Raw genomic sequence first — 25240 nt, 5'->3', positions numbered from 1 at the left:
TTTTAAATATATTAATTTTCAAACAAGTGTGAACAAAGTGCCAGGGAATTAAATTAGGACATAATAAAAATATTTGGCCACATTATTTTTGCAGAAAACCCCCAAAATAATACACAGATGGAGAGAAAAATAAATTATGTACTTATTATTACGTTTTTGTTTATGGTGGTGACTCTGTCCATCGCGCATGCGCACTGAGAGGATAAGTGATGTCCAGCGGTAGCAGAGCAGAATGGGAGCTCCTGTTGTCACTTTTCATTTAAACACTTGATAGACGGCAAGTTATCGGTACGTATGAGACAGGTGTTCATCATACATGGACCATGAATTAACATAGAGTGTGTTCGCAGCATGACTGTTATTGTTACGTTTACATGACGCAGAATAAACTGCTCCATTACTGTTAACCTATTAGCTAACGTTAGCTACGTATAACAGTTTAAAATTGATAGTTGTGTTATTAAAGCTTGTCTTACCTGTACCAGATCATATGATGAACCATGTGACATGTTGTGTTCATGCATTGCAGGCTAGAGATGGGAAAGGGTTGTAAAGTTGTGGTGTGTGGCCAGGCAGCTGTAGGAAAAACTGCAATACTGGAACAATTGCTATACGGAAATCACACTGTAGGTAAGTATCACACCTGGAATGACATCATTACTAGTTAATTAGCAGTGTTGTATTTACACACAGGTTACATTTGGATTCATAGATTCACTCATTGTTGTCAGCTTCTAAATTAGATTAGACTTTGATTTATAATAGCATTTCCATACTGAGGATTGGCTGCAGTGTATTTGCTGAGTGTGTGTGTGTGTGTGTGTGTGTGTGTGTGTGTATGTGTGTGTGTGTGTGTGTGTGTGTGTGTGTGTGTTTTCTAGGCTCTGAGTCCAGTGAGACCCAGGAGGACGTGTACGTGGCCTCGGTGGAAACTGACCGCGGCGTGAAGGAACAGCTGAGACTATACGATACCAAAGGACTGCACGATGGACAAGACCTCCCCAAGCACTACTACTCTGTGGCAGACGGCTTCGTGCTAGTCTACAGCGTGGACAGCTTGGAGTCTTTCAAGAGGGTGGACGTCCTGAAGAAGGAAATAGACAAGTCCCGAGATAAAAAAGAGGTGCGGCTTGTTCAAAGTGTACTATTGTGTGTAGAGAATGTCTTATTCAGCTCCACATCAAAAAGAACAGTATTTAAGACATTTGAAACCTCCAGTTGGATAACAGCTTTCAGATTGAATTCATTTTCATTTTAGTTTCTCCTTTCCTCCATCTGAATTCAATCTAAGAGTGTAGGGAATGTTTGAAGAAGTTAAGACTTACTTTGATTTATGTGGGCCAGTTTGCGTTTATATACATGCACACTAATTATATGGGACACTAGTTCAAGAGGCACCAAATCAGTTTGTGTTTTTTTCTTTTAATTAAGTTGAAGTTTTTGCTCAAAAAGTGTCTAAACAACATCCAAATCAAACATAAGAAAACATGTTTTATTTGACATATTAGGCTCCAACAGTTTCACTAAATGGAAGAGTGTACCCAAATATTTCTCTCTCACCTCTAATAATATGTAGCCATGCAGATAGTATTGGTTTTATTTGCTCAGGGGTAAAAACAAAGATCTGTTACATTACTAACAGTCACAGTTAAAAATGTCTATCATCATCTTCCAGAAACTCTTGATAATGAAGAGCTCACAATCAGGTGTTTTAATAGGAACTCATTTCTAGCAAAGAAATAATCCCTTTGCAAACTGTTGACAATGTATTCTGTGAAGTTTCTAGAGTAACAATTGATAAATCAGTTCAAATTCATGTTGAAATCCATCCACCTTGAAAACATTTGTATGGAGGAAGAGATTTCAGAAACAGATATCTAAACACAAATACAGCCAAGACGTAGGTTGCTAGGTAGCACTAGAAAATATCTTTGTTTTGTTTTTTTCATTTATTATGTTAGTAAAAGAAATATATGCTTCTCGGGCTGCAGCTATTTTCATTATTGATCAATTCAGTGTTCCCCACAGTCTTTCACAGCCAAGTATTTAAAGTGATTTATAGGAGCTACCTCACCTGAAACAAAGACTGCCTCCTCTAGCATCGTTTAAGTTAATGTTACACTTTTCTGAACATTTTGGGGAAGAGAGCAGAGAGCTATATCACACAGCAAGTTCCATACTGTGCATTTAATGACTATGGCTGATCATCAGATGAGATTCATCAAGATTTGATTGGCTTTCCATTTTGGGTGAACGATTTCTTGATTGATAGTTCAACTGCTCCTGTATCCTCTTAAAATGTGAGAAAATAGTGAAAATGTTCATCGTAATGTAATCCCCCCCAAAACAGTAATTTATTACTTTTTTAACATTTGAGAAGGGAATTAATTCAGTATTTTTTCTTAAATATGGACTTAAATAATTAAAGTATTCATCGCATTTGGCTCCAGCTCTATAAATGTGCTTAATCCTAGAAGAACAAGTTTTCAGATATAGAAGATCAAGACATTTAATCAAAACGTTGAATGCATGTTGTGTTTCTGTGTCATATCTCTCATACATGAGTGACACTTTACATGTATATATGAGCTCAGATGTGTCTGTGGTATCAACAGGTGACCGTCATAGTCCTGGGGAACAAGACGGACTTGCGGGAGCGGCGTCAGGTAGACCAGGAGGTGGCGCAGCAGTGGGCGCGAGGCGAGAAGGTGAAGCTGTGGGAGGTGAGCGTGTCCGAGCGCAACACCCTCATCGAACCCTTCACCCAGCTGACCAGCCGCCTCACGCAGCCTCAGAGCAAGTCTTCCTTCCCCCTCCCGGGACGCAAGAGCAAAGGCACCCCGTCCAACGACATGTGAAACTCCTGAAGATACACTCACTCACCTCCCGCTCCTCTTAACAATAAGTCTGCATTCACCTCATGTGGGAATAACCAGCAGGACAGTTGAGACCTAGACTTTAGGTTTACAACCGTCCATTATCCACAGTTTGGTTGTTTCTATGTAGATTATTACCACAACACTTACATCATTCCCAGTGTTTACTTCATTTTAAAGGTTAGTTCACCATTGGGGAAAATGATCCTTTATTTGTTTTCTTTCAGCAAGATGATATTGATACCAACACTCCAGCTGTGTGTTTAGTACACAGCTGGAGTCAGGATGTGGTTATCTTAGCTTATCTTAGCTTAGCATAAAGACTCGAAGCAAAGGGTAACAGCTTGTTTGGCTCCGTCCAAAGTTCAAAACTGCACCTACCAACACCTCTAAAGCTAACTTAACACATTGTATGTCCAATGTTTAACCAGTATACATAGGAATGTGAAAATGTGTGGTTATGGGGGGAGTTGAATGCAGTGTATACAGTCTCCAGCTGATGATAAGATAAGATCTCAGAAAGTTGCTCTCGTTGTAGTTTGGTTGGGAATGAAAATGTATTGCCCTTGAGGGAGTTACAAGTTGTAACTTTTTATTGGTGAAAAACATCCAGCAGAAGTGAATGTACACAGCCACTCAAAGCCTGTTGTCATAGTGATATTGCCAAGTTTGGTACCAGCTTACCTTTACACGAACCATATCTGACAACATGTGCTTTAGCCACAAACAAATGGTGGGCGGAGTAAGTGTTGTAAGTCATAAAATAGTTCCAACACATAACTGCCTCTAAAACTACACATTTTTACATTTGTTTGTGAAAGTTAAAGAAATTAGATACAGGGTGTTACTCAACAAGCTTGAGAGGTGTTTGTTATTCGTATTTGTTCATTTTGTACAGAGCCATGCTAGCATGTCTTTATGCTAAGCTAGGCTAACCACATCCTGACTCCAACTGTTCTTAACACCAACATATTGATGATGCTCATTTTAGGATTTCTAAGAGGAATACCCAAAATGTTGAACTACTCCACTAAGGATGCTTGTATTAGCTTAACACTACAGTGTCATCCGCAAACCAAAAAATGCTAATCTGACATTTTCCTGTTTAACAAAAATACATTGTTATTTTGTCGCAGCAAACAAAGCAAAACTTCAGTCTCTAGCTAGCCAATGAAAATGTTTTCTTAATGCTGTTTAGCGTGTAGCATGGCCGAGAGCTTTAGTACCAAAGATTTGAGACTACCCACGCGCAGATCTACATTCACTCACGCTTTTCACTTCATTCCTAAAACCTTTGACTTCACTCACAGTATTTTCTGATAGCTTTTAAAGCCCTGCATTTATTTCCCAGCTGACGTGAATGCAGCATTTCTTCTTTGTCCTGTGGCAGGATTCGGCTAGCCTTTTGTCCGGTCCATCTCATATATCAAGTATGGCCTGGCAGCAATAACGTTCATGGTACTGCCTTTACTTGTGATGTATGATTTCATGATGTCTGTCTTGACATTAGTTGCACTCCTGTGTGTGTCGTCCAGCCTGTATATAATCCAAATAGGGCTACTAGTTGAAGCAGCGTGTGTGTGTGTGTATGCCTTTTTAACAGTAGAAACGTCAGTGTCGAGAGGAAATATTTATTTTTTAAACTAATTTATTTTCGTCACTTTAATGAGCCACACATTCCTTGACTTTTGAAAATGGTAGAACAATGTGAAGAAGGAGGATTGACGATTCGAAGGTTTCTGTCCTTATATTTCAAGAGTAATAAATGTTTAATGTGCTGCTAATAGAACAGAGGAATCATGCTAACCTTTAAGTATTTTCTGCTCTGTAACTCTTGTCTTAAGATCCACTGAATAAAATGTAGCTTCTTCATATTAAAAAGACCCTTCTTGAAAATGATCGGACAAACCACAATGCTTCAGTTGGTCATGTTTAATTCTTTAAGGGAGAAACAAAACAGCTTTTTATCAGTACAGAACACAAATCACAACCATTGTCCATCCATGGCTAAACATGTCTACATGTGTAAAACAGCTTTTCAAAGAGGGGGGAAGCAAACACCAACTGGAGTTTTTTTTTTCTTTTTTTTTTTTTAACGTGAGAATTTACAGATCGACAGGGATTCATGCTGTGACACATTTTATCTAGCAGTTTTAATTTCCATCTTCAAGCATGAACTAAAAAAAAAATTGAAAAGAGAAACACAGGATACGTTATTGCCAGATTTGATTAGAGTTGGGCCGGAGATAACTTAAAAAAAAAGAAGAAGAAAAAACACAATAAAACAACAAAATGTCAGGAGTTAAAGACTTCAATTCTGATAAAAATTCGCCTCTCTACCTGTCCTGCCTCGCTCCTCTAACTGGGAGCCACGCACACATACCCTCCCCCGCCCCACAGAGCCGACGCCCCCACATATCCCCAAGTCGTCCAATCAGCCAGCAGCTCCTCCTGATGATTATGTGGCGTAGCGTTTGGTCCACTGTTTGGCTATCCTGTCGTGTTCTGGTCTGTTTGTTGTGTACTGTGTGGCGATGCTTCCAACCAGCGGGTCAGCTGTAAAAACACACAAATACAACATGACATGAATATATATAGTACCATCTGCAAAAAATGTATGCAGTAGCAGTCACAAAATGTGGACGTCTTTTGACTGTACAAATCACTAAATATCCACCAGTTTCATCAACTTTTCACTGGTACTATGTGCAAAGAAATAGATTAACATTTGCAGAAATAAACTTATTTGCCCCCATGCCGAAAATATGACAAAATCAGCATTATTCTCATGTCTGTCTGAACAATTTGAAGCTTAAAAATGGAGCCAGCAGTCCGTTAGCTTAGCATAGAGGCTGATAATGAGGAAACTGCTAGCACTGACTGTTCAAAGCTGAGTAAAAAAAAGCTTATTAGCACCTCTAAAGCTCACTATTTTATTTTCTGAATTCTTTGGATAACCCTGAAATGGTGGATATCAATGACAGAGGGGCTACTAGCATGACCCCTCCCCCATGTACTCATGGTTACTATTTTTACACACTTTCCAAGAAAACTGGGATTTTCTTCGGATAATCTGCTTTTATTGACGAAAAAAGGGCCATGTTAAGTTAACGTCAGTGTTCAAGGAGTTATTTTAAACCCAGCTGAAGCATCTACTGACGGGTGGGCTTCAGAGGCAACTGCTCCACAGGTGACAACCATAACGAAGCCCCCAAGGACTCATTTTAGATACAAATTTTAGTGTCCAATGGGGTCAAGGCACAACACAAGTTTTGCAAAATGAAGGTTCTCTACTACACAGATTTTATTCTAATTTGCAAACTGACCTCCTGATTCACATGTGTTTTCATACCATTTTGTAGTTTTACCAGTATGAGCATCTAATAATGTTCACACACACGTGTACACATTCTGTACATGTGTTACCAATCTGCAAATAACTGATGAAATATGAGTTTTAAGATGAGACAGCTCATATGGACACCAGAAGTGCAGATACTCTACTGTCTCCCATATACACAGTAATAATCCTAATTATGATATACAGTTAATATTCTAATGTGAATGTTATATTAAGGCTTTTGTCATTATTATCTGCTGCTGCAACACAAATTCCTCTCTGTAAAGGCAGGAGATATGGATAATGTCCTGTTTTACATCACAATAACAATAAACTATGTTGACCCATTTTTATAGTAAAAACCATCCCGCAAATTAAACAGCCTTCTTCATTTGCAACCCAAACAAGCTACATGGTATAAACAGTATGGTAGCATCTCTTGATTCACTGTGTATTACCTCACAGGGCTCATTATGGTTTGATCTATCAAAAAGGTCTATATCCATAACTACACAAGCACACAGCATTTATATTCAAGCGAAGAAGTGATACAACATGAAAGGTAGCATCGACTAAAAATCAAAGGATGACATGTGCTGTTACTTTTAGAGTTGAGGTAAAGCTCGCTCGTAAACATAAAAACTACAGTATGCTGCTTACACGCAGAGAGTCATAAGTCTGTGGTAAATCTTCAAAAACAATAAAAAACTACTTTAACTTAATAGAGATCTAAGAAAAGGGGCTTTAAGGCTCTGTAATGTGAGCTGGAGTCAGAGAGGAGATTGAAAGGTAATGCATTTAAACCTTAAAAAATCCTTTAAAGCGAGTAAGTGTCCCCCGAATAAGGAGTTTTATGATCTTGCCTCTAAACATCCAATATCAAAGGCTGCTGATAATGCCTTTGTGTTTTAAGCAGGAATATTGAGTTACCGTGAATACCTCTCAAAAGCAAAGAAAATAAAAAGGGATGAGAAATATCGCCATCGAAAATAGACTTTGATTTGAAAACATATTTTAAAATATCAAAGTATGTCAGCAGATTGGACAGGTTTAACCAGGTGACCAAGTGTTTTTCTGACCTTATGTGTGTGTGCGTGTGGTCTGTCATAAACTACTTTTGGGGACATGTCAGGACCAGTTAATTGTGAATGGCTTGTTCAAATGGGGACAGAAGCTGTATCCTTCATTGGAAAAAAGCTGATTTTTGGGTCAGTAGTTTAGGTTATTGGTTAAGGTAAGGGTAAGTCTAATAATCTAACTTCCCCCAAGTATGACCATGATTAGATATGTGTGTGTGTGTGTGTGTGTGTGTGTGTGTGCTGCAGTTCTCACCAGGGTTGCAGTCAGTGAGCAGGGAGCAGATGGACAGTAGGACCTTGGAGATGGTGAGGGCAGGACTCCAGTTGTCCTTCAGGATGTCCAGACAGATCACTCCCTGACTGTTGATGTTACAGTGGTAGATCCTCGTACGGAACGTCACCTGCACACACCCACGCGATTAACAAGATGAGTGTGTAACCTACAGCTTTAAAACATTTTCTTTCTCTGTGCCAAAGTCCATAGAAAAAACTAATAATTTTATATTGACTCTTATCAACAGATATATACAGTATCTTTTCACACTATCTGAATATCAGTATCATCACTTCAATTAGGCAAACATCACCAGCTTTAAACCTGCTAGTTGATAGACAGACAGCCTGATGATTCACAACATTTTCTCAGGTCATATTTCAAAAGCAGTTTGGGTAAACCAGCTCCTCCTTAAAAGGATAGAATTAGGACTGAGTGATCCCATATATCAAAGGCCTGGGAATGAGGATGAGAAGCATGAGCTGCTGATTTCATTTAGCTGCATTCCAAAGTGCAACGCTGCCGTCTAGTGGAAGATATGAGAATGACACCAAACTCCTAACTGAAGCCGTCGGTGCAGAAACACAGGCTTTTACCGCCTGGTGAGAAACTATTCACAGAAGAATTTCACCTTGGGTGGTTTGAAGGGGTAGTCTGGTGTGAAGGCGATGTCCAGGAAAAACACTCCTCCCTCATACACGGAGCCTGGAGGGCCCAGGATGGTCGACCTCCACTCATAGATGTTGTCTCCTTTAGGCCCGGCGCTGTTGGTACACAAGGAGGACTCATGTTTAAATGCTTATAGCTACAGCGTGTGTGTGTGTGTGTGTGTGTGTGTGTGTGTGTGTGTGTGTGTGTGTGTGTGTGTGTATGTGTATGTGTGTGTTTATGGTGTCCCTCTTGTGGTCTATGTCAGGAAGTGATTTCTACAGCTTGGTGCACTTTATACCTCCTAACTGGATACGCTCTGTAGTGAGAGTTATGGTTCTGATCTGAGCAAGATATCTAAATATAAATATAACTACAACTCTACACTAGAAGAAACTGTAAGAATAATTTACACACACTAAAGTAAGGCTCAGGCTGTCAGTTAGTTATTTATCTTATTCATAAAATAATAAAAGAGAGTAATTATATTTTATTGTACAGAGTGACAATTGTGCCAACATATTCTACTGATTTACAGCTGTATCTTACTTTTTATTACTTTATTACTCTTTATTATAAATCTACAATGATTAATCAATTTAATGGTTTAGTTGCCAACTGTTTCATTGACAACTATTTTGAGTCCTTTCTTAAAAAAGGGAAAAAAATGTCATAAAGTCAAAATTCTCTGATTCCAGCTTCTCAAATGTGAATATTTTCTGGCTTCTTTAGTCCTCTACGACAGTAAACTGAATATATTGAATTGTAACAGCTTTGAAAGACAGTGATCAACATTATCGGACACGTATGAACCAAACAATGAATTGATAAATCAAAAAAGTAATTAGTAGAGTAATTGATAATGAAAATCAGCTCCTTTATTGTCAACTCCGGATCTATTCTTTTGTCTCAGACTGCAACCCTTGCCTTTGACTTCCCTTAAACATCTGTATTCTGCTTTTCTTTGACTCTTCATCTTCTTTGTAATGAGGTTTATTCTAACTCTCTCTCTCTCCCTCAACATCTGCTAAATGCCTACCACGTCTGTATAATTACCATCTTTCTCCGAACGTTGCGCTGCCAGAAAAAACCTCCCAAACATCCATTCTGTGTCATCTTATTGGTAATTCATTAAAACAAAATCGAGCACAATCGCCCCGCGCCAGTCTCCGTGCCAACAGAGTGGGAAGCGATAAAAAGAGAAAGATCAACACAACTTCATTTGCCTGTGGAGATAAAGCTTGAAGAGGAGCGGGGCTGACGACTAGCTGCCGCTCCAGCAGAGCCTTGATTCAACGGCGGCGACGCAGTAAAGTCAACAGCAGCTTCTGTTGGTGTTTTTAATGTCGGGAGATGTTTTCACATAATTGACTGCTTGATGACGTGCTCCGGAATACACTTTGCCATTTTTAAATGATAAGTAGGGGCTCTTAAAGCGTGTTTGTGGAATAAAAATCTAAAGACTTGTTTTCAGTGAGAGAACTGTACATGCACACTACACACTACAGGGAAGGAGGAGATAATCCTTATAATAAACAGGCTGACAAAATGATCCATTATTCAGCGCGAGTATGATTCAGTAAATAAATGTGCTGTCGAGCGTAGTTACTCGGCACGGTGCTTGTGGAATAAGTAGCTCCTGTTTCGCTGCCTGTTCTGAGCGACGACAGGAGAGGTAAATGTCAGACAGTAATCTCACTTTCTGAAGCAGACGCTCCACTCTGCTGCTCTTTATCAGGACATGATGGAAATACCAGCCAGGATCCTGACCCTCATACTAGTGACTGACAGAACACTGTGCACACTGCAGTTTTATAGATTCTTCTTATAGCTTCAACAGGCAAAAATCACCAACATCTATAGCTGAATTTTTAGTGTTGCCGTCAAATGATATTGATATTGTGCAATTTTGCTGAGTGAACCTGAGGAAGCTGTAGACGAAACCACTGTTTGCTCAAAATAAAGTCATAGTAAAGTCACATAAGTGTTCAGTGGTTAATTTGGACTTTCCATACAGACCATATTGCTATAGTTTTGGAATCTGCTCATGTATGGTTATGAAACAGAAACATGTACATTTATACAATTCAATGAAATATTTTGTATGGTGTCTTTATATGTTAGATATTTTTAGAAACTGCAGAACACTTCCACACTTTATTATTATTTATTACATATAGTTTTATTATTAGGTCCTGTGAATAGATACAGATGTGTTTTATGTTGTGTGGTTGTTTTGACTGTGCATGTCAATGATTAATAAGTAATTTCCTGATAACGATAATAAAGTATCTAAATGAGCTGCAGCTACCACCAACATTTCTATTCACTCCTGATTCCTTCAGATAATACAATATGGGGCTCCATGCAGGCTAAAACTGTGGGCCCTTGTTTCTCCACATCTCTGTGCACAGTGTTTGCATTACTTAGAAGTTAGTTTGTGGTAACTTGGAAATATGCATCGTGTAAGCACAATATAAAGTAAAATAATAAAGGCTTTAAAATGAGATTTTAATATAGGCCTCTCTACAACAGGTGGCCTTGAAACAAAGTAATAATGTAGCCATCACACCTCATTTCACTTTATGCTGTGCTTTACTACACCAAATTCCAATTAGACAAATTGCAGCACAGTGAACAGGAGGAGCATTCGGAGGCCCCTTGACAGTTAGGGGGCCCAGGTGCAGATGGTAATTCAGCCTGGTGAAAGAAGGCTTTATGTAAAGTGATCATTGCTTGATAAAAGTCGGTTTAGTAGTAGATTTGTACATTTGTGTGTGTTTGGTGAATTAGAATAGTAATACTAAATACATAAACATTAAATACATAATGTAGAATATTATGAGATTCATTGAATAATTTCATGACACCCTACACATGTTTTTCATTTTCACAGTCTATGCTGTACCAGACTTGAACAAATGTAACACATGTTGCATGTTATCAACATATAATGCAGCTCTAGTGTAAGCTCATGCTCCATGCAAACACATGAGTAGAAAGTGAGTGAGTACAACTTTGCATAATCACAACTAGAAATACCACTAAATAGTTCTATGCCTCCACCAACCTGTCAAGTTGCAGTTTACATCCACATCTGTCTAGACTATGTTACATACGTAGTGAAGACGAGAATTCATTTAATAAGAAGGTATTAAATGTATTTTCATTGGACCCCAGCAGCACAGAACATCTAAACAATCACCATAGTTACAAAGTGGACACCTAGATCAATGTCACCAATTCATTATCTGACCAAATGTGAAAAATGGTCACATTCCGACCTTCTGTCACTGAGTTATGGTCAGAACAATCTGTTTGCAGAACATTACGAGGTCACAGTGAAGCTGACCTTTGACCACCAAAATCTTATCAGTTCATCCTTCAGTCCAAGTGGACATTTGTGCCAAATCTGAAGAACATCCCTCAAGGTGTTTCTTACATAATGCCTCTGCCCACAGTGGTCACTGGTGCCAAGACATAAAAAGAAAAAGAATTGACTTGTCAATCTGAAATGATATTTACATCATTTAGAACTTGGAGCAATTGTGAGGCCAAGTGCCATTTTTGTACAAACAGACCACATTGTTCTTTGTCACAGGAAGTGAACCTGGTGGATGAAAGATCTGAAACTTTTCCAAAAATAAATCTGGCAGATCAAATACACCACCTGGTTCCAACCTTATAGCTAAGAAAAGTCTATTGTTTTTACCCCTGTCACAGTCTGTTTAATTATATTGCATTAATGGTTTTACAAAAAACTAACTGGGACATACAAAAATAAAAGATGTGTAGCAAAAGTGTATTTTTCCAGCTTTATCTTAATAAAGCTGATAATGCTTTTGCCCAAATATAATATTTTATTCTGACAGTCACACCAGAAAAAGTGTGTGTGTGTGTGGGGGGGGGGGGGTATATTCAAGGAATAGATAATTACACGTTTATCTTTCTTGAATGGACCAAGTCTATACATAGTGTTGTATTAAGGGTTGTTTGTAGCCTTAATGTTGCTAGGCTAGCCAGTTTCTTCTATTTACAGTGAATGTCTTAAAATCAGTCAGCACTAAAAGTGTGTGATTAGCTCAGTTTAACCTTGAGAAGTTGGTTTCCTGCTATGAAGGAAATAGATTCATGAGTGAGAACGAGACCAAAACATCTTGTGACATCTTTACTGCAGAAACAGACCACTGACTCAATCTGTCAAACTGAAAAATGCTAATTACAGAAGAAAATCATTTGGACCACTGTGAGTGTGTGAATATGTGACTAATAGTGTGTGAGTCTACTTAAGTGTCAGCATGAAGTCAATGATGGAGCAGTGACACATGGATGATGTCTTGTGTTGTGGTATAATTCTTTAAATAGCGCCCAAAAACACGGAGAACAAAACAAGATTGAAATATTCAGATTTAACTTAACAACCACAGTGTGCTATCCAGATGTGAAAACAACAGGAGAAAGCCCCCCTGTGGTATGAAAAAATACCACATGTCCCCTCGAGGAATGCAGCTCGTGAACAGTGTGTTAGCGGCTCTCCTGCAGCGAGGCCCCGACTTACGACAGGACTGCTAATATACATGTTACTGGTCACACCACAAGACCTCAGCCAGGACCCGCCGCTGTGCCAAGAATAGATATTGTATCATTTCCCACTGAATCAACCAGACTGAGGTTTCTTATGCCTGACAACAGAGGCGTCTCACATTCAGAGGCGAGCCGCAGAAAGAGCCTGGGCTTCCTCCCTGCCTGCCCCCGACTCACACAAAGGCCACCCAGTGCTTTTGTGTGAGCCGGTAATATGCCATGCTATCACTGTTGTCATTCATTTCGATATCAGGGGAGCCTCTTGTGCGACCTCTGTGTACACACACACACACACACACACACACACGCTGGAAAGAAGAGTGCTGACATTTCGACTGTTTTTTTTTTTAAGCCTTTAACCTTTCAAACAGACACATGGTAGTTTACCCAAAACTGACTCAGAAGCAGAACATGTTATCTGAAAGGAATCATCTCCCACTACTACAATGAGCTCTGACACATACATACACCATGTTTTCACTTTACTAAATAATGTTTAACACTGGTATTCAATTAAAAAAAAAGCTGTATGAATTCATGCTGACTTAATAACTGAGCTGAGGAAAAAAGTACTGTAATATTTAAATTCAAACTGAAACTTAAAATCTCTTTAAATTAATATCCAGTTATCAAAAGGGGATAAAACATTTTAATATAATGTATATATTTACTGTTTTCAATAGCATGGGTTAAATGACAACAGTGAGTTCCAGAAGATTAAAAAGCTATTTTAAAGCTATCTTTCGCTTTACAACATTTAAAATGTGGGAGAATCACTATATAGTTTGATTTTAATTCCACTTCCACTATTTCTGGGCAGTAAAGTGGAGGCTACTTTTCAAACACACATAATGTTAGCAAATAACTTTTAGCAATTTAAAGCTATCTTTCCCTTTACAACATTTAAATGTGGGAGAATCACTGTCTTATTGGGTTTTTATTCCACATTGTAAAGTGGAAGCTACTTGGCCTCGCTTGCTAACATCACTACAGATTCCACCCTCAATGTTACTTTTCATGCCTGTTATTTCACCACCTGCTGAGTCATTGGCAAACCTAAAACTGGTGGTCCTGTAACAGTAACCCCTTTACAGTATGTGACTCAAATCATGACGCGCAATAATGTAGCAAGAGCTGCCATCACGGCTGGGACGAAACAACAGGTAACCAAAAAGAAAAAGAAAAGAAAAGTTTGCTCTGTAACCATCTGCTCCAATTTAAATCTCAGTGTATCAGTACAGCAGACTGTGCCTTGTTCTCCAGCCTGAGCCAATCTTAAAAATACACCCACACATGCCCTGCTGACCTCAGTAAGTGAAGCTATTGCTCTTCTTGCTAACGCAAAATGAGGTAAACCAGAGAGCAGCGCTGAACTAATAATCCTGACAGCAAACCGCGCGCATTTGGGATTCGATACAATACATAGATGGAAAATTTGCGGCTAAAGGTGACGACAGTACATGCGCCTCTCAGTAAGGTCAGCTAAGACTGAAAGGAGGCAGAGAAAATGAACAAAACAATATTAATCCAATGCAGGCCTAGTATTATGCTACGTGAGTTACGTGATTGAATTGTTTCAAAATTGACCTCGTAGAAAAAGCGACAGCCCTGCTAGAGAATAAAAATTGCCATTCTTCTTTTTCATAATCAAAATTCTGATTGAATTTGTAAACACGTAAAAAAAAATATATATACATCAAGATTTATTTTCATTTCTGAGCAAAATCTAGTTTTAATTTCTGTTTGACTTTTAGCGTACAAGCCTTACAAATGATAATGAGACAGTCTGTTCTCTCTTCATATTCTTCTCTTGTTATCGCTCATGTTTAAATGAAGCTATTTTTCTCCATCTCCGCAGTTTGTTTTGTTCCGTGAGGCTTTCTCGCTCAAACCACTGCTGTGCGAGTCTCGTCTCTGTAGACCTTTAATATCCACGCTGCCATCAGCACACACTGGGCTCATTTTCAATCACCGCTATCTGCCTGCAATGGTATTGTGATGACAAGGAGAAACACTGTAATAAGCTGCCTGACTGAGACAATATAATGACTCTACTTCACTTGAATGCAGAGAAGACTCCATGCAGCAGCAGCAGAAGCAGCAAAAGTGGCGCTACCCGCACACACCCGCCCCTTCCTTCCCCGCCAATTTAATACAATGGCAATCAGCCTGTAAATTTTCCTCAGTGCTTCATGAGGACAGTGCAGGGTGAGTTTCACATGTTAGCGTTCATAATGCTCCTCTGGAACAAAAGTGTCACATCGCAGACTGATGAGTCCTCTCTCAAAGTAGGTTGTTGTTGTTATTACAATGAGTGAAATCAATGATACCGATAAGAAACATATTCCTTGACACGCAATCCCAAATATAACAATAAATCTGATATCACCACAATTAAAATGTGTTCCACTGAATTACATCAGACAATTCACACAAATATAACTACTACAAATCGCTCTTTGGCCTGGAATCATTCCTTTGTATGACAGTATGATCACAGTAATTACTGTATGATTCTACTGCCAGTTGATTAATGATGGTATTAATTTTATGGACCAGCCAAACTCACAAAATGACCATGAATTGATTATTTTACAGCTGATTTAGAAGCAGCTGGAGACTGTAAAGAACAAAGAATGTCGACTTCAGTAGAAATGTGATGTGTTCACAATTTTTGGTAAGCGCCACATCAGCAATATTGTTTAAATATGAAGATTATGTAAAGTATACACCAGCCTTTAAAACAGTGCAGGCTGAAGGAACACCACACTGATTTTTTAAAATCTATTTTTAGGAGCTTTTCACAATGATGAGATTCTATTGGGAATTTTGTCCTGGGGGTGGCGCAAGAGCAAAACGTCATGAGGTCATTAAATCACATGCTTTATCCCTTCGGAGCCACATATGCACACACCAAATGTCACAATAATTTCCCCGTTTATAGCGTGATAGTGTACAGCTGGAAACTGCGGCCTGGTGGTGGAGCTGGCGGAGAGGTCAGGAGTTATACAGAGGAGAAAAAAACAAAAAAACAAGAGCAGACAAACAGTGCCATTGTCAGGCTGCTGTCACTACTAGTGCTGATACAATACTCACGTGATACTTCTATATTAGCTTACTTTAAGAAACATAAGTGTGGTATGCAAAACTCAGACAGGTTTTATATTAGAGCTTTGTCAGTTCCTCATTCTTTTCTATACTATTTTACAATACTGTTTAATTAATTAGTTTAGTTGTGGTGAGAGTATAAAAAGAACCACTCCATTCAAACGTATTCATCATTCACTTACTGTTGAAAATACAGCCCAACTGATATTGGCCTATCACAGATGGATTGGGAGTTTATACTGTCCCATATGTGTCTGATATATATAGGCAGTATTTTATGTACATTTAATTTCCTAATTCAAGTCTACTACATACATATTAAACTCCCAGTGAAGTTTACTGTTTCAGTGCACTGATGTCATTTTATTAAATTCTTATTTAATCCTAAACGGTTAAGTATCACAACCTCCATTATATATCTTTGTCCCAAGTGTTTAGTAACCACATTTGGGGGGGGGAAATGTGTGTATATATATATATATAAAATGTATGTAGATTTTTTGGCCAAGATATCAATCAGAATTTTTTAATCCCTAATATCGGTGTTGGCATCAGCCCCAAAAAAATCTAGTATCACTTGGGCCCTAGTTGAAAACTTTATTCTTGATTTGTGTTATACTCAAATGTAGCAATTCATTGTAATTAATGAGTTTAAAGTGTACCAACTGAACACCGTCAGTTTTGCCTGTAACTTGTGGTAAGCTGTTTGGGTCCTGGAAACTAAAAAGGAAATGACAGAGGCATACAATAAGCAGTCACCCATACCTCGTTAAGAAAAGAAGAAAGTTTATAACACACGCAGCTACACAAAATTGTACCTACATAAAAAATGTGACGCCTGCAAAATTTGGAAGTATCTGATCAAAAAACCAGTCAATAAGATTATGTCCTGACATTTACTGCCAGCTTTCAAGACTGCCAAGTGTAATGGAAATATTTCAGTCTGCACCGACACAGTACAGACATTCAGCGCTCTACCTGCCTGACGCTGTCGGGAGATAAAATGAAACCCCCCCCTCCCTCTCGCTGCCCAACTAAAGCCTGGCATGCAGAAGGGAAACTTCTTAAAACTTCCATCTGTGCAGCAGCTCAGGGCTCGGCGCAGCTTTCAGGGCAAGTAACAAGCGGCGTACAGGCCAGCCACTTCCTCTCCAGGGAGGAGGCTTTTTATAGATGTGAAGAAGCTGTTGAGACAAAAAAACCTCAGCAGTCGCAAAACACGCAAGACGGTAACGCTGCTGCAGAGGTGTGTGTGTGCGGAGAGACACCAAGAGGAGGAATCACATGCAGGCCTCTTGCTCAACACACACACACACACACACACACACACACACACACACAGGCCACTTCTTTTGTTATATACGATCCAAAACAAGTACAAAATATACAAAAGAAATCATCCAATTTCCAAAATTTTCAAGCTAAAAATAACACTTACACCACATGTATCCACCTCACTTAACACCAATTACCTCAGTGTACATGTCTTTCTTTAGCCGTCATGAGCCCCGACCCGAGAATGTCAGGAATCTGACACCCGGGGGGAAACATCTTAAGAGGAGATATGGAGGACAAGAGGCAGGGAGAAAGACAAGAGAGGATAAAGCAGGAGCGTCAGGAAGCCGGCAATAAATAAAATAGCTGGTGGAGAGGAAAAAGGAATAAAACATGTTGAATGAAAAGCAACACAGGACGAGTGGGAGGGAGGGAGAGTGGGGGGGTGGGGGGTTGCAGCAGGCCTGTGATGTCGGCAGTTTGCACTTCAGTGGCAACGAGGCTATAAAAAAATAAAAATAAAAAGAGGCCCTGCGTGGCATTCCCTGTGTGGAGTATAATTAGATTTTGATAAATGACAGATGAAAGACTCCTCCGTGGAGAGCTCGGAAGACAAAGTTTGCAACTAGAGACGCGCTGCTGATGATAATAATGGAAACTAGTCAGGAAAAAAAAAGAAAGAGGCGAAACAACCTTGAGAGAAATGAGACGACGAGCGACTGACTCATCGATGTGTAATCCATTAAACAGCATCTGCAGGGCCGAGCTGGCCGGCTCCATTCATACTCTAATGAGCAGATTCTGTGTTAAATGAAGCAGAAAGGACCAAAAAAAAAAAATCCCCTCTCTGCACGTGGTGCTGAATAGAGGGTTTTCTACAGAGTGGAACTAAACAATATGAAGAGATGAGGCCTTTCTTCATGCTGGTGGTGACAGAGAAAGATAAATCACTCAGGGTGTGGTCGCACCACGCCGGTTTGTTTTTATCTCAGCTCTCAAGCATATCCTCCCTTATTTCATTTAGAAAAAGGTGAGAATACGTCTCCTGAACGCGGGCGTCGCTGAACAGAACGTCCAAGAATGCACCTCCGAATCAGCTGAGTCTGTGGTGGTCTTATGCTCTCCTCTAATAGCGGGAAATCAAAAAATAAACACTGATATTTAAGAAACTACAGCACAGCTCTCTCGGGAATTGCGCCAATTAGCAAAAAGCAATCTAAAAATGCAAAATGACAGATGTTGATATCTGCCAGGCATTTCTGAAATTACATTTACTCTTCATGTGTTCCTCAAATTAGATAGATAAATCACTCGGGGTGATTTATCTGAGTGATGCATCAGTGTCAAACATCTCCAATCTAATATATCTGACCTCCTCCAATAAAGCCTGGAGACCCTCACTGTACAGTAAAAGCTGTCTTCTTGCAGGTTGGTTGCAGGCGACACTGTGTGAGATGTAAAGCTGAAGTTAATAGGCAGCTATTTTCATAATCTAATAATCATTCAAAGTAATTTTTGCAGGCAAAAATGCCAAACAGTCAGATTTTCTCAATTGTGAGTCGTTACTAATTGTATTTACTTTGTGATATTAAACTCTCTTTGGGTTTTGGACTATTGATTCGACAAAACAAGCTGTTTATAAATGAAATCACTTTGAGCTTTAGAAAATTGCAATGTGAGGAATTGACTATTAATGATGAATCCAACAAATTAAAGAAAATCGTCACTTTAATCGATAAAGAAGAGAATTGTTAGTTGTAGACTAGCGTGTGCCCAGTCTAATAGTATCTTGTTTGCAGTATGTTGGTGTGGATGATTGGAGGATTTGAGGTATTTCACATTGTGTGATTTACAGTGTAAATACGATAGGAATGCAAACAGACACTTGTCATCAACCTGCTGAAACTGAAACAAAAAAAAACCCTACCTAACCTTGGCCAAAGAAAAAATTGCTGCTTTTCATTAAAACTTTACTCAACACCAGTGTTTGGTTCACCGTCCAGTGAGTCTTTGTGTCTTCATGTTGTCTGACTGTTTGATTTGTAGGCTGGATTGTGGTGAAATATTGGTCATTTGAAGTTGTTTCAGCTGACTCACAACTTGACTTGGACTTAACTGACCTGAAACTCAGCCATGTGAAAAACACTATTAACAGCCTCGAAAGTGAAAGTGTTTCAACATAAATCTGAATCTGATCATCAAGTGAAACCGTTTCGCTGCCACAGAAAGAGCTGAACGTCGCCTCAAAACTAAATCTCATGTCAACAATCCTGCATTCATCAAATCTCCTTCTCTCTAAGCCGTCGCAGGTTCTAGGCAGCCCTGGTGTGAGGAGGTAATCCTTGACGCCGCGGGGGGGAGGTCTGGGGGATTCAGCTACTGCGTGCACTCTCCTAAAGTTGGGGATTTATGACTCTGACACACTCGCACACGCTGAAGTCGAGGAGTGTTGGGTGAAAACAGCTCCTGGTGAAGCCTAAAAGCTCCTCTGTGGTCAGGGTTCAGCTTCTAAATACTTGTTTTGGGTCTGGGCTGTGCGTAACTCGTGGGTTTTTTTTAAGCTCGATGCCGTGCAATCAGGTCTAGACATTGTGACCTGCAGCTCCCACCTGCCTTCATCACACACGCACACACCACACAGGCTTTACTGCCAGCAAAGAGACCTGTCATCATCTCAAGATACCTAAACTGTTGCTTCGAGAGAGACATCACGTCTTTCTGACACTTCTCTGTAGCTCTGTAGTAAAAAAGGTGTGACAAGCATTTGATTGCAACAGCTTCACCTCAGTGGCACAATGCAATACATTTAAAACAGGTATGTGTAATAATGTACACTGAAGGCATTTGCTTATCAGGGCTATATTGCCATCATATACCTACTGCAACAGGTCTATTTCCACCTAGACACTGTTGGAAACACTGTGAGGGTTGAAATCTCCTGTGCTTTGAACACCGTCACACCATCATTACCGGGGAGGGATAAGCTAATTGACATGTGGGTGGACATACCACTCGTTGCCTGGATATCCAACTACCTCACGCTTGACCACAGTATGTTCTCATCTGACACATTAGTGGGCAGCACTAGAGCGCAGCAGGGTTCTGTCTGCGGCCTCTGTACCTCTGACTTCAGGTATAGATCAAAGTCATCACCTGCAGACATTCTCGGATACCTCGGCTATTGTGGGCCCTTTGGGTGGAAGTGGTGGATAGCTTTGTGGAGTACTGTGAGCTCAGCCCCCTACTGCTTCACATCACAAAGACTAAAGGGCTTGTCGTGGACTTCAAGGCGGTGGAGGACGACCCCCGACCCCTGCCACAAGCAGTTGAACTGACGTTGAGGTGATTGATGACTACAAAAAACCTGGGAGTATACCTTGACAATAAACTGGACTGTTCTAGAAGAGACAGACTCAATGGTAGAACATCTTCTACGCAGATGTGCTCATTAAGAAGATTCGTTCTGTTCTTGGAATCAAACTAAAGACTCTGGCAGATATGTCCGTAAGTAGGATGTTGTAGAAACTTCTCAAAATCATGGACAACCCCTCTCAACCCTTGCATGCCTCTGTAGAAGGACTTTCAGAACAGTAGGAGACATGTCGCCACCAGTGCAAGACTGAACTGTAGATCCTGTCAACTGAAGGCCATCAGACTCTAATTAACACCTACATACTCTTTCAGTAAAGACAACAACACAACATTTCGTCATCTAACACTCTACAGGCTTAAATCCAATGTGTGCACTAAGTAATTTATTGCATTACATCGTATTACATCGAGCGCAGTATCTGTGGAGGCAGCAGTGTCTTCACCCCATCTGGTTCTGCTTCTGCTATCAGTACTGTGGCCATCATTCTATCATTCAATATTAATATGAATTGTCACTTTCAACCCGCCACTGACAACTACATTGTTCTATTTTGCACTATCCATCCACTATCCATGTCTGTGGCTGCACTGTGTAAATATTTTATTCTATTTTGACTTCATCCTTTTGTCTTGTTACTTTTATTCATGGTACAAAGTATCTAGATTTGACTGAAGGATGTTTTTCTAGCCTGTGTTTCTGTTGCATTGAGAGTTTCCTTCTGGATTAATAAAGCTCTTTGTTATACTCTCACAACAAAATAAAATAAAATAATAATAATAATAATAATAATAAAAAAGGTTTAAGAATAGTGACCAGGATCATGTTATGTAAGACATCTTCACAGTACACAGTGTGTTCAGTATTAGCAGGAGACTGACAGTAGCTCCACCACATGGTACAAATCCATTTTCGTGATGCGTGTCTAAACCTGCCTGGCTTGTTTGAAGGACAGGTTAAACACACTCAATTTGGCAAACAAAAAAAATGCAGTTTCATGGGTTCATAGGCAGGGACTGGATTAGATCTGAGCTTGTACTACACATGCTAACCTGGACCTGGATGTATCAATACCATCAGGTTCCTTTGGGGTCAGGCAAAGGTGCAGACCTTAGACCTCGACAGTAGTTAGAACTGGTAACTAACTATAATGACTTGTCTTTTCCTCTTTTTACTACAGGGTCTTGTAGAGGGCTGTCCTGTACAGATAAAGACCCTGAACACCTGCTTCACATATTAGTCATACTTCACTTACTACTAGCAACGTTGTTACTGTGCCTCCCTCTCTCACTCTCTCTTTCTCTCTGTCTCTGTCTCTCTCTCTCAACCCCAACCGGTCTAGGCAGATGACGCCCACCTAGAGCCCGGTTCTTCTTGAAGGGGAGTTTTTCCTTGCCGTTGTTGCCAAGTGCTCGTTCACGGGGGAATGTTGGGTCTCTGTAAATTAAATTAAAGACTACAGTCTAGACCTGCTCTATGTGGAAAGTGCCTTGAAATAACTGTTGATGTGATTTGGTGCTACATGAATAAAATAAAATAGATTTGAGGTATTACTGCATGTACTCTGGATATGTGTGTTTGTGGCTTCTTCATTTATGGAAACTATCTGATTCAGTGGTGAAGTTATTGAGGTTCAAGCCAGTCAGTCAGAGAAAAGTCCACTCAAGTATACTGGACTAGTTTTCTAAGACAATTAGAGGACATTGTCTTTTTTATTTGTCAAAACATGCTGCCTACATTACCCACAGTGCAACTTGACTCACTCGATTGCACAGATTGTGGAGTGTTATGCAGGTAAGCGCTCTTCTTTCTAACTACACACACACACACACACACACACACACACACACACACACACACACACACACACACACACACACACACACACACACACGATACCAGCTTTCAATGACTGGTATCAAGGATACGTTCCAGTGAGATTCAGTCCTCAGCTTTCATGATAATAATAATAATATTCCACCGCTATGTGAAAAGAGCAATATTTAACAAAGAGGTAACCTTAAGTCAGGTTTCTATAAATAAGCAGCGCACAGTACAGCATCTACCGCTTCTGTCATTTACTGAGTCTAAAGAGGAGGAAGAGAAGAGTATCCATCTCTCATTGCTTTGATATGTTTGAGGCTTTTGATTGACTCGACATTCAAGGCAGTGAAGCAAAAGCATCTTTTTCCAATCTGGCAAATAGACAAAGAGGGGCTTTTTAACTTTGGGAAAAAAATATACCTACAGTACATGAGCATGTATAAAGGATTATTTAGAGGAGATTCTCACAACAGACTACAAAACAGGCAGCTGAAACACACACACACACACACACACACATATCCATAACACAATGAAAATGGTCTTTATAAAGATGCCATGCACTCGTTTGCTTACCTGCAGTTTGGTGGCGGATCCAACGTAATGTCAGCCAGCTCCTTCTGAATTCTGCAGGAGCAAACAGAAGCCACGCATCAACAAGCTAAGCTCTGATCAAATACTGCAAATCCAAACTCAAAGCCTGGATGGAAAGCAGGACGCCTGATGGAAATGAGAAAAAGCTGCTTTGCAAATTCTTCTGTTATAAACTAAAAACCTCAAAGTCAGGACCAGCTTTTGTTGACATGAATGTAACTTTAAAGAACTACAAAACCGAGACTAGTCCGGGTTTGGTTAGATGATCTTGTGTCTGTTTTCTTCAATTCGTTCTGTCTTCAGCTGGACTCGCTGCCAATACATTGGATCAACTCCTGACTTGTTTTCAGCTGTTGGGGTGATAAATTCTCCCTAAAGAGACTGAACAGCAGGCCTGGGAATAAACGGCAGCATACCTCAGCTAAGCCTTTAAACCACTCACTGTAGTCAGCGTTAAATAAAAAATGAAAAAAGGAGGGATAACTACATCCTTGAGTCGTGGACATCACTGACCTTTCCCCTCCATCACATGGGGGGGGGGGGGGGGGGTCTCACCTTTTCGCACTCGTAGAGAGGAGTTTGGACGTCTTGCTCATGCTGGCTTTGCTTTCTCGTTTCTTCTGGGAGTTCGGCTCCTGCTGCTGCTGATGATGATGATGAGTTGAGGATGAAGAGGAGGAAGAGCTGGTGCTGGCACGGGAATCTTCATCCGACATACCGAGCCTGGGGAACAAAAAGGTAGTGAGATTTTATTTTAGATTTGTTTTTTTTTGTTTTGCACATAAACTCTTATACATCTCAACTCCACAGCTAAATAACTCAAAAGAAATCTGACATTTAAGTGCAGAGTCTTGCTGTAGGGCAAATGAGAAGAGCAGCTGCAACATTTGACACTTAAGATAAATCTTCAGGTTGCACTCTTAAATTCGGCATGCATCCAATACACTGTAATATACTCCCAACTGTCTTTTTCCACCAAACATGCCCGTGGGTGGCAGTGAGTTGTGTGTGAACCAATTTAAGTGTTGATTTTATTCACATGTGCAACTCTCTGGTGGTCCACATGTACGCCGAATTGATCAGAAGACCCTCCAAATTCCTTTAAAGGTCTCACATCATGTTGTATCGAATAGAAACGCGGCGCGATACGTGTGCGAACTTTAAATCGTCTGTTTTTTCAACGCAATCTTGCGAGTCGTTTACACCTCCGCGCATTTGCATATAGACGATGTTAACCACATCCATGAATCCCACGGTGCAACCAGACTCCATACACGTTTCCGTCATTTTAACTAGCAGGCCCGGACTAACTGGATCCAGCAGCAGCAGAAGAATGACGGCTGTGTGGATGTTGTTGAGGAGGGTTTTTTTCCTCCTCTTTCATAACGCTCACTTCTGACCTCTGCTCAGGCTCACAGCTCTGCTCATATTCTTCAGCTTGGTCGGGCTGCGACAAAGGAAATCATTTGGTGAAATAGTTCGTGTGAAGGCCTCTGCCTGACACACACATAAGACACACATATCACACACACACACACACACACACACCAGAGCTCAGGTCGAAATGGAAAAGCAATGGAACATCGACGGGGCGCTGTCGCTGCAGTCGGGCAGAGAGGTCCTCCGACACTAAGCAACAATCAGCAGGCCCAATCAAACTTTCCCCCGAACAAGTCAGCGCGTGCCGCAGCGCTGTCACGCCGTACCTCGCGCCGCCATTCAGCACCAACACCACACTGGGTCCACTTAAAGCTCCTGCTCGCGTTTCTTTTCTTTTCTTTTTTTTTAAAGCTGTATCCGTCGACATGCAGCTGATCTCAGTCACAGGATGGACCGACTCCTCAGCTCCTCTCTGACCGTCACACAGACACACACACACTGTCCCAGCATCCTCCACAACACACACACTACACACACACCACACGCGCCGACACAACAGCACGCGCTGGAACACAAATATAGAGGATTTCTACCTTTCTTTGTGTGTGTGCACAGCCTGTGTGTGTGTGCCTCAGCCGCCAGGACGCACCGTGTCAAGACAGCCACACTAAGGAGGAAAAACACTTCCGGTCAACATTTTTAAAAATAAAAGCGCAGAGGATTAAACGGTCTCATAAAAAACTGAAAACGTAAACATTTATTTCCTACTTTTTTAATTTATTTTGAAAGTTTGTTTATTGATCCATTGATTATCGTTCACGTCTGATATGATCAGGCTGTTGATTGAACGGAAATAAAATGAGCATTTTATTTTATTTTATTTTTTAG

The 25240-nt window shown here is 40.2% G+C and overlaps 2 protein-coding genes across 3 annotated transcripts; one reads left to right on the top strand and one right to left on the bottom strand.

The window, feature by feature from the left end:
* The first annotated feature begins 212 nt into the window (after nucleotides 1-212).
* On the top strand, nucleotides 213-3666 carry nkiras1 (NFKB inhibitor interacting Ras-like 1). The gene is made up of 4 exons (XM_053334135.1): nucleotides 213-288; nucleotides 530-630; nucleotides 882-1123; nucleotides 2616-3666. The coding sequence occupies exons 2-4, from the start codon at nucleotides 537-539 to the stop codon at nucleotides 2856-2858; spliced, it is 579 nt and encodes a 192-aa protein (XP_053190110.1). The 5' UTR covers nucleotides 213-288; nucleotides 530-536; the 3' UTR covers nucleotides 2859-3666.
* Nucleotides 3667-4799: 1133 nt separating this feature from the next.
* ube2e1 (ubiquitin-conjugating enzyme E2E 1) lies at nucleotides 4800-25031 on the bottom strand. Of its 2 annotated transcripts, none has more exons than XM_053334134.1 (6): nucleotides 24946-25031; nucleotides 23528-23695; nucleotides 22955-23005; nucleotides 8201-8333; nucleotides 7549-7696; nucleotides 4800-5432 (listed from the first exon to the last, which is right to left on the bottom strand). In XM_053334134.1, exons 2-6 carry the CDS (start codon nucleotides 23686-23688, stop codon nucleotides 5335-5337), a joined length of 591 nt encoding a protein of 196 aa, XP_053190109.1. In that variant the 5' UTR covers nucleotides 23689-23695; nucleotides 24946-25031; the 3' UTR covers nucleotides 4800-5334. The 2 variants fall into 2 exon arrangements, with proteins under 2 accessions (XP_053190109.1, XP_053190107.1); XM_053334132.1 differs by lacking the exon at nucleotides 24946-25031 and adding an exon at nucleotides 24521-24833.
* Between the last annotated feature and the right edge of the window lie 209 nt (nucleotides 25032-25240).

This window comes from Scomber japonicus, chromosome 15 (genome assembly GCF_027409825.1).
Source record: "Scomber japonicus isolate fScoJap1 chromosome 15, fScoJap1.pri, whole genome shotgun sequence".
Taxonomy (NCBI): domain Eukaryota; kingdom Metazoa; phylum Chordata; class Actinopteri; order Scombriformes; family Scombridae; genus Scomber; species Scomber japonicus.
The sequence above is the reverse complement of the archived record's forward strand: the minus strand, read 5'-3'. Positions and strand labels throughout refer to the sequence as shown.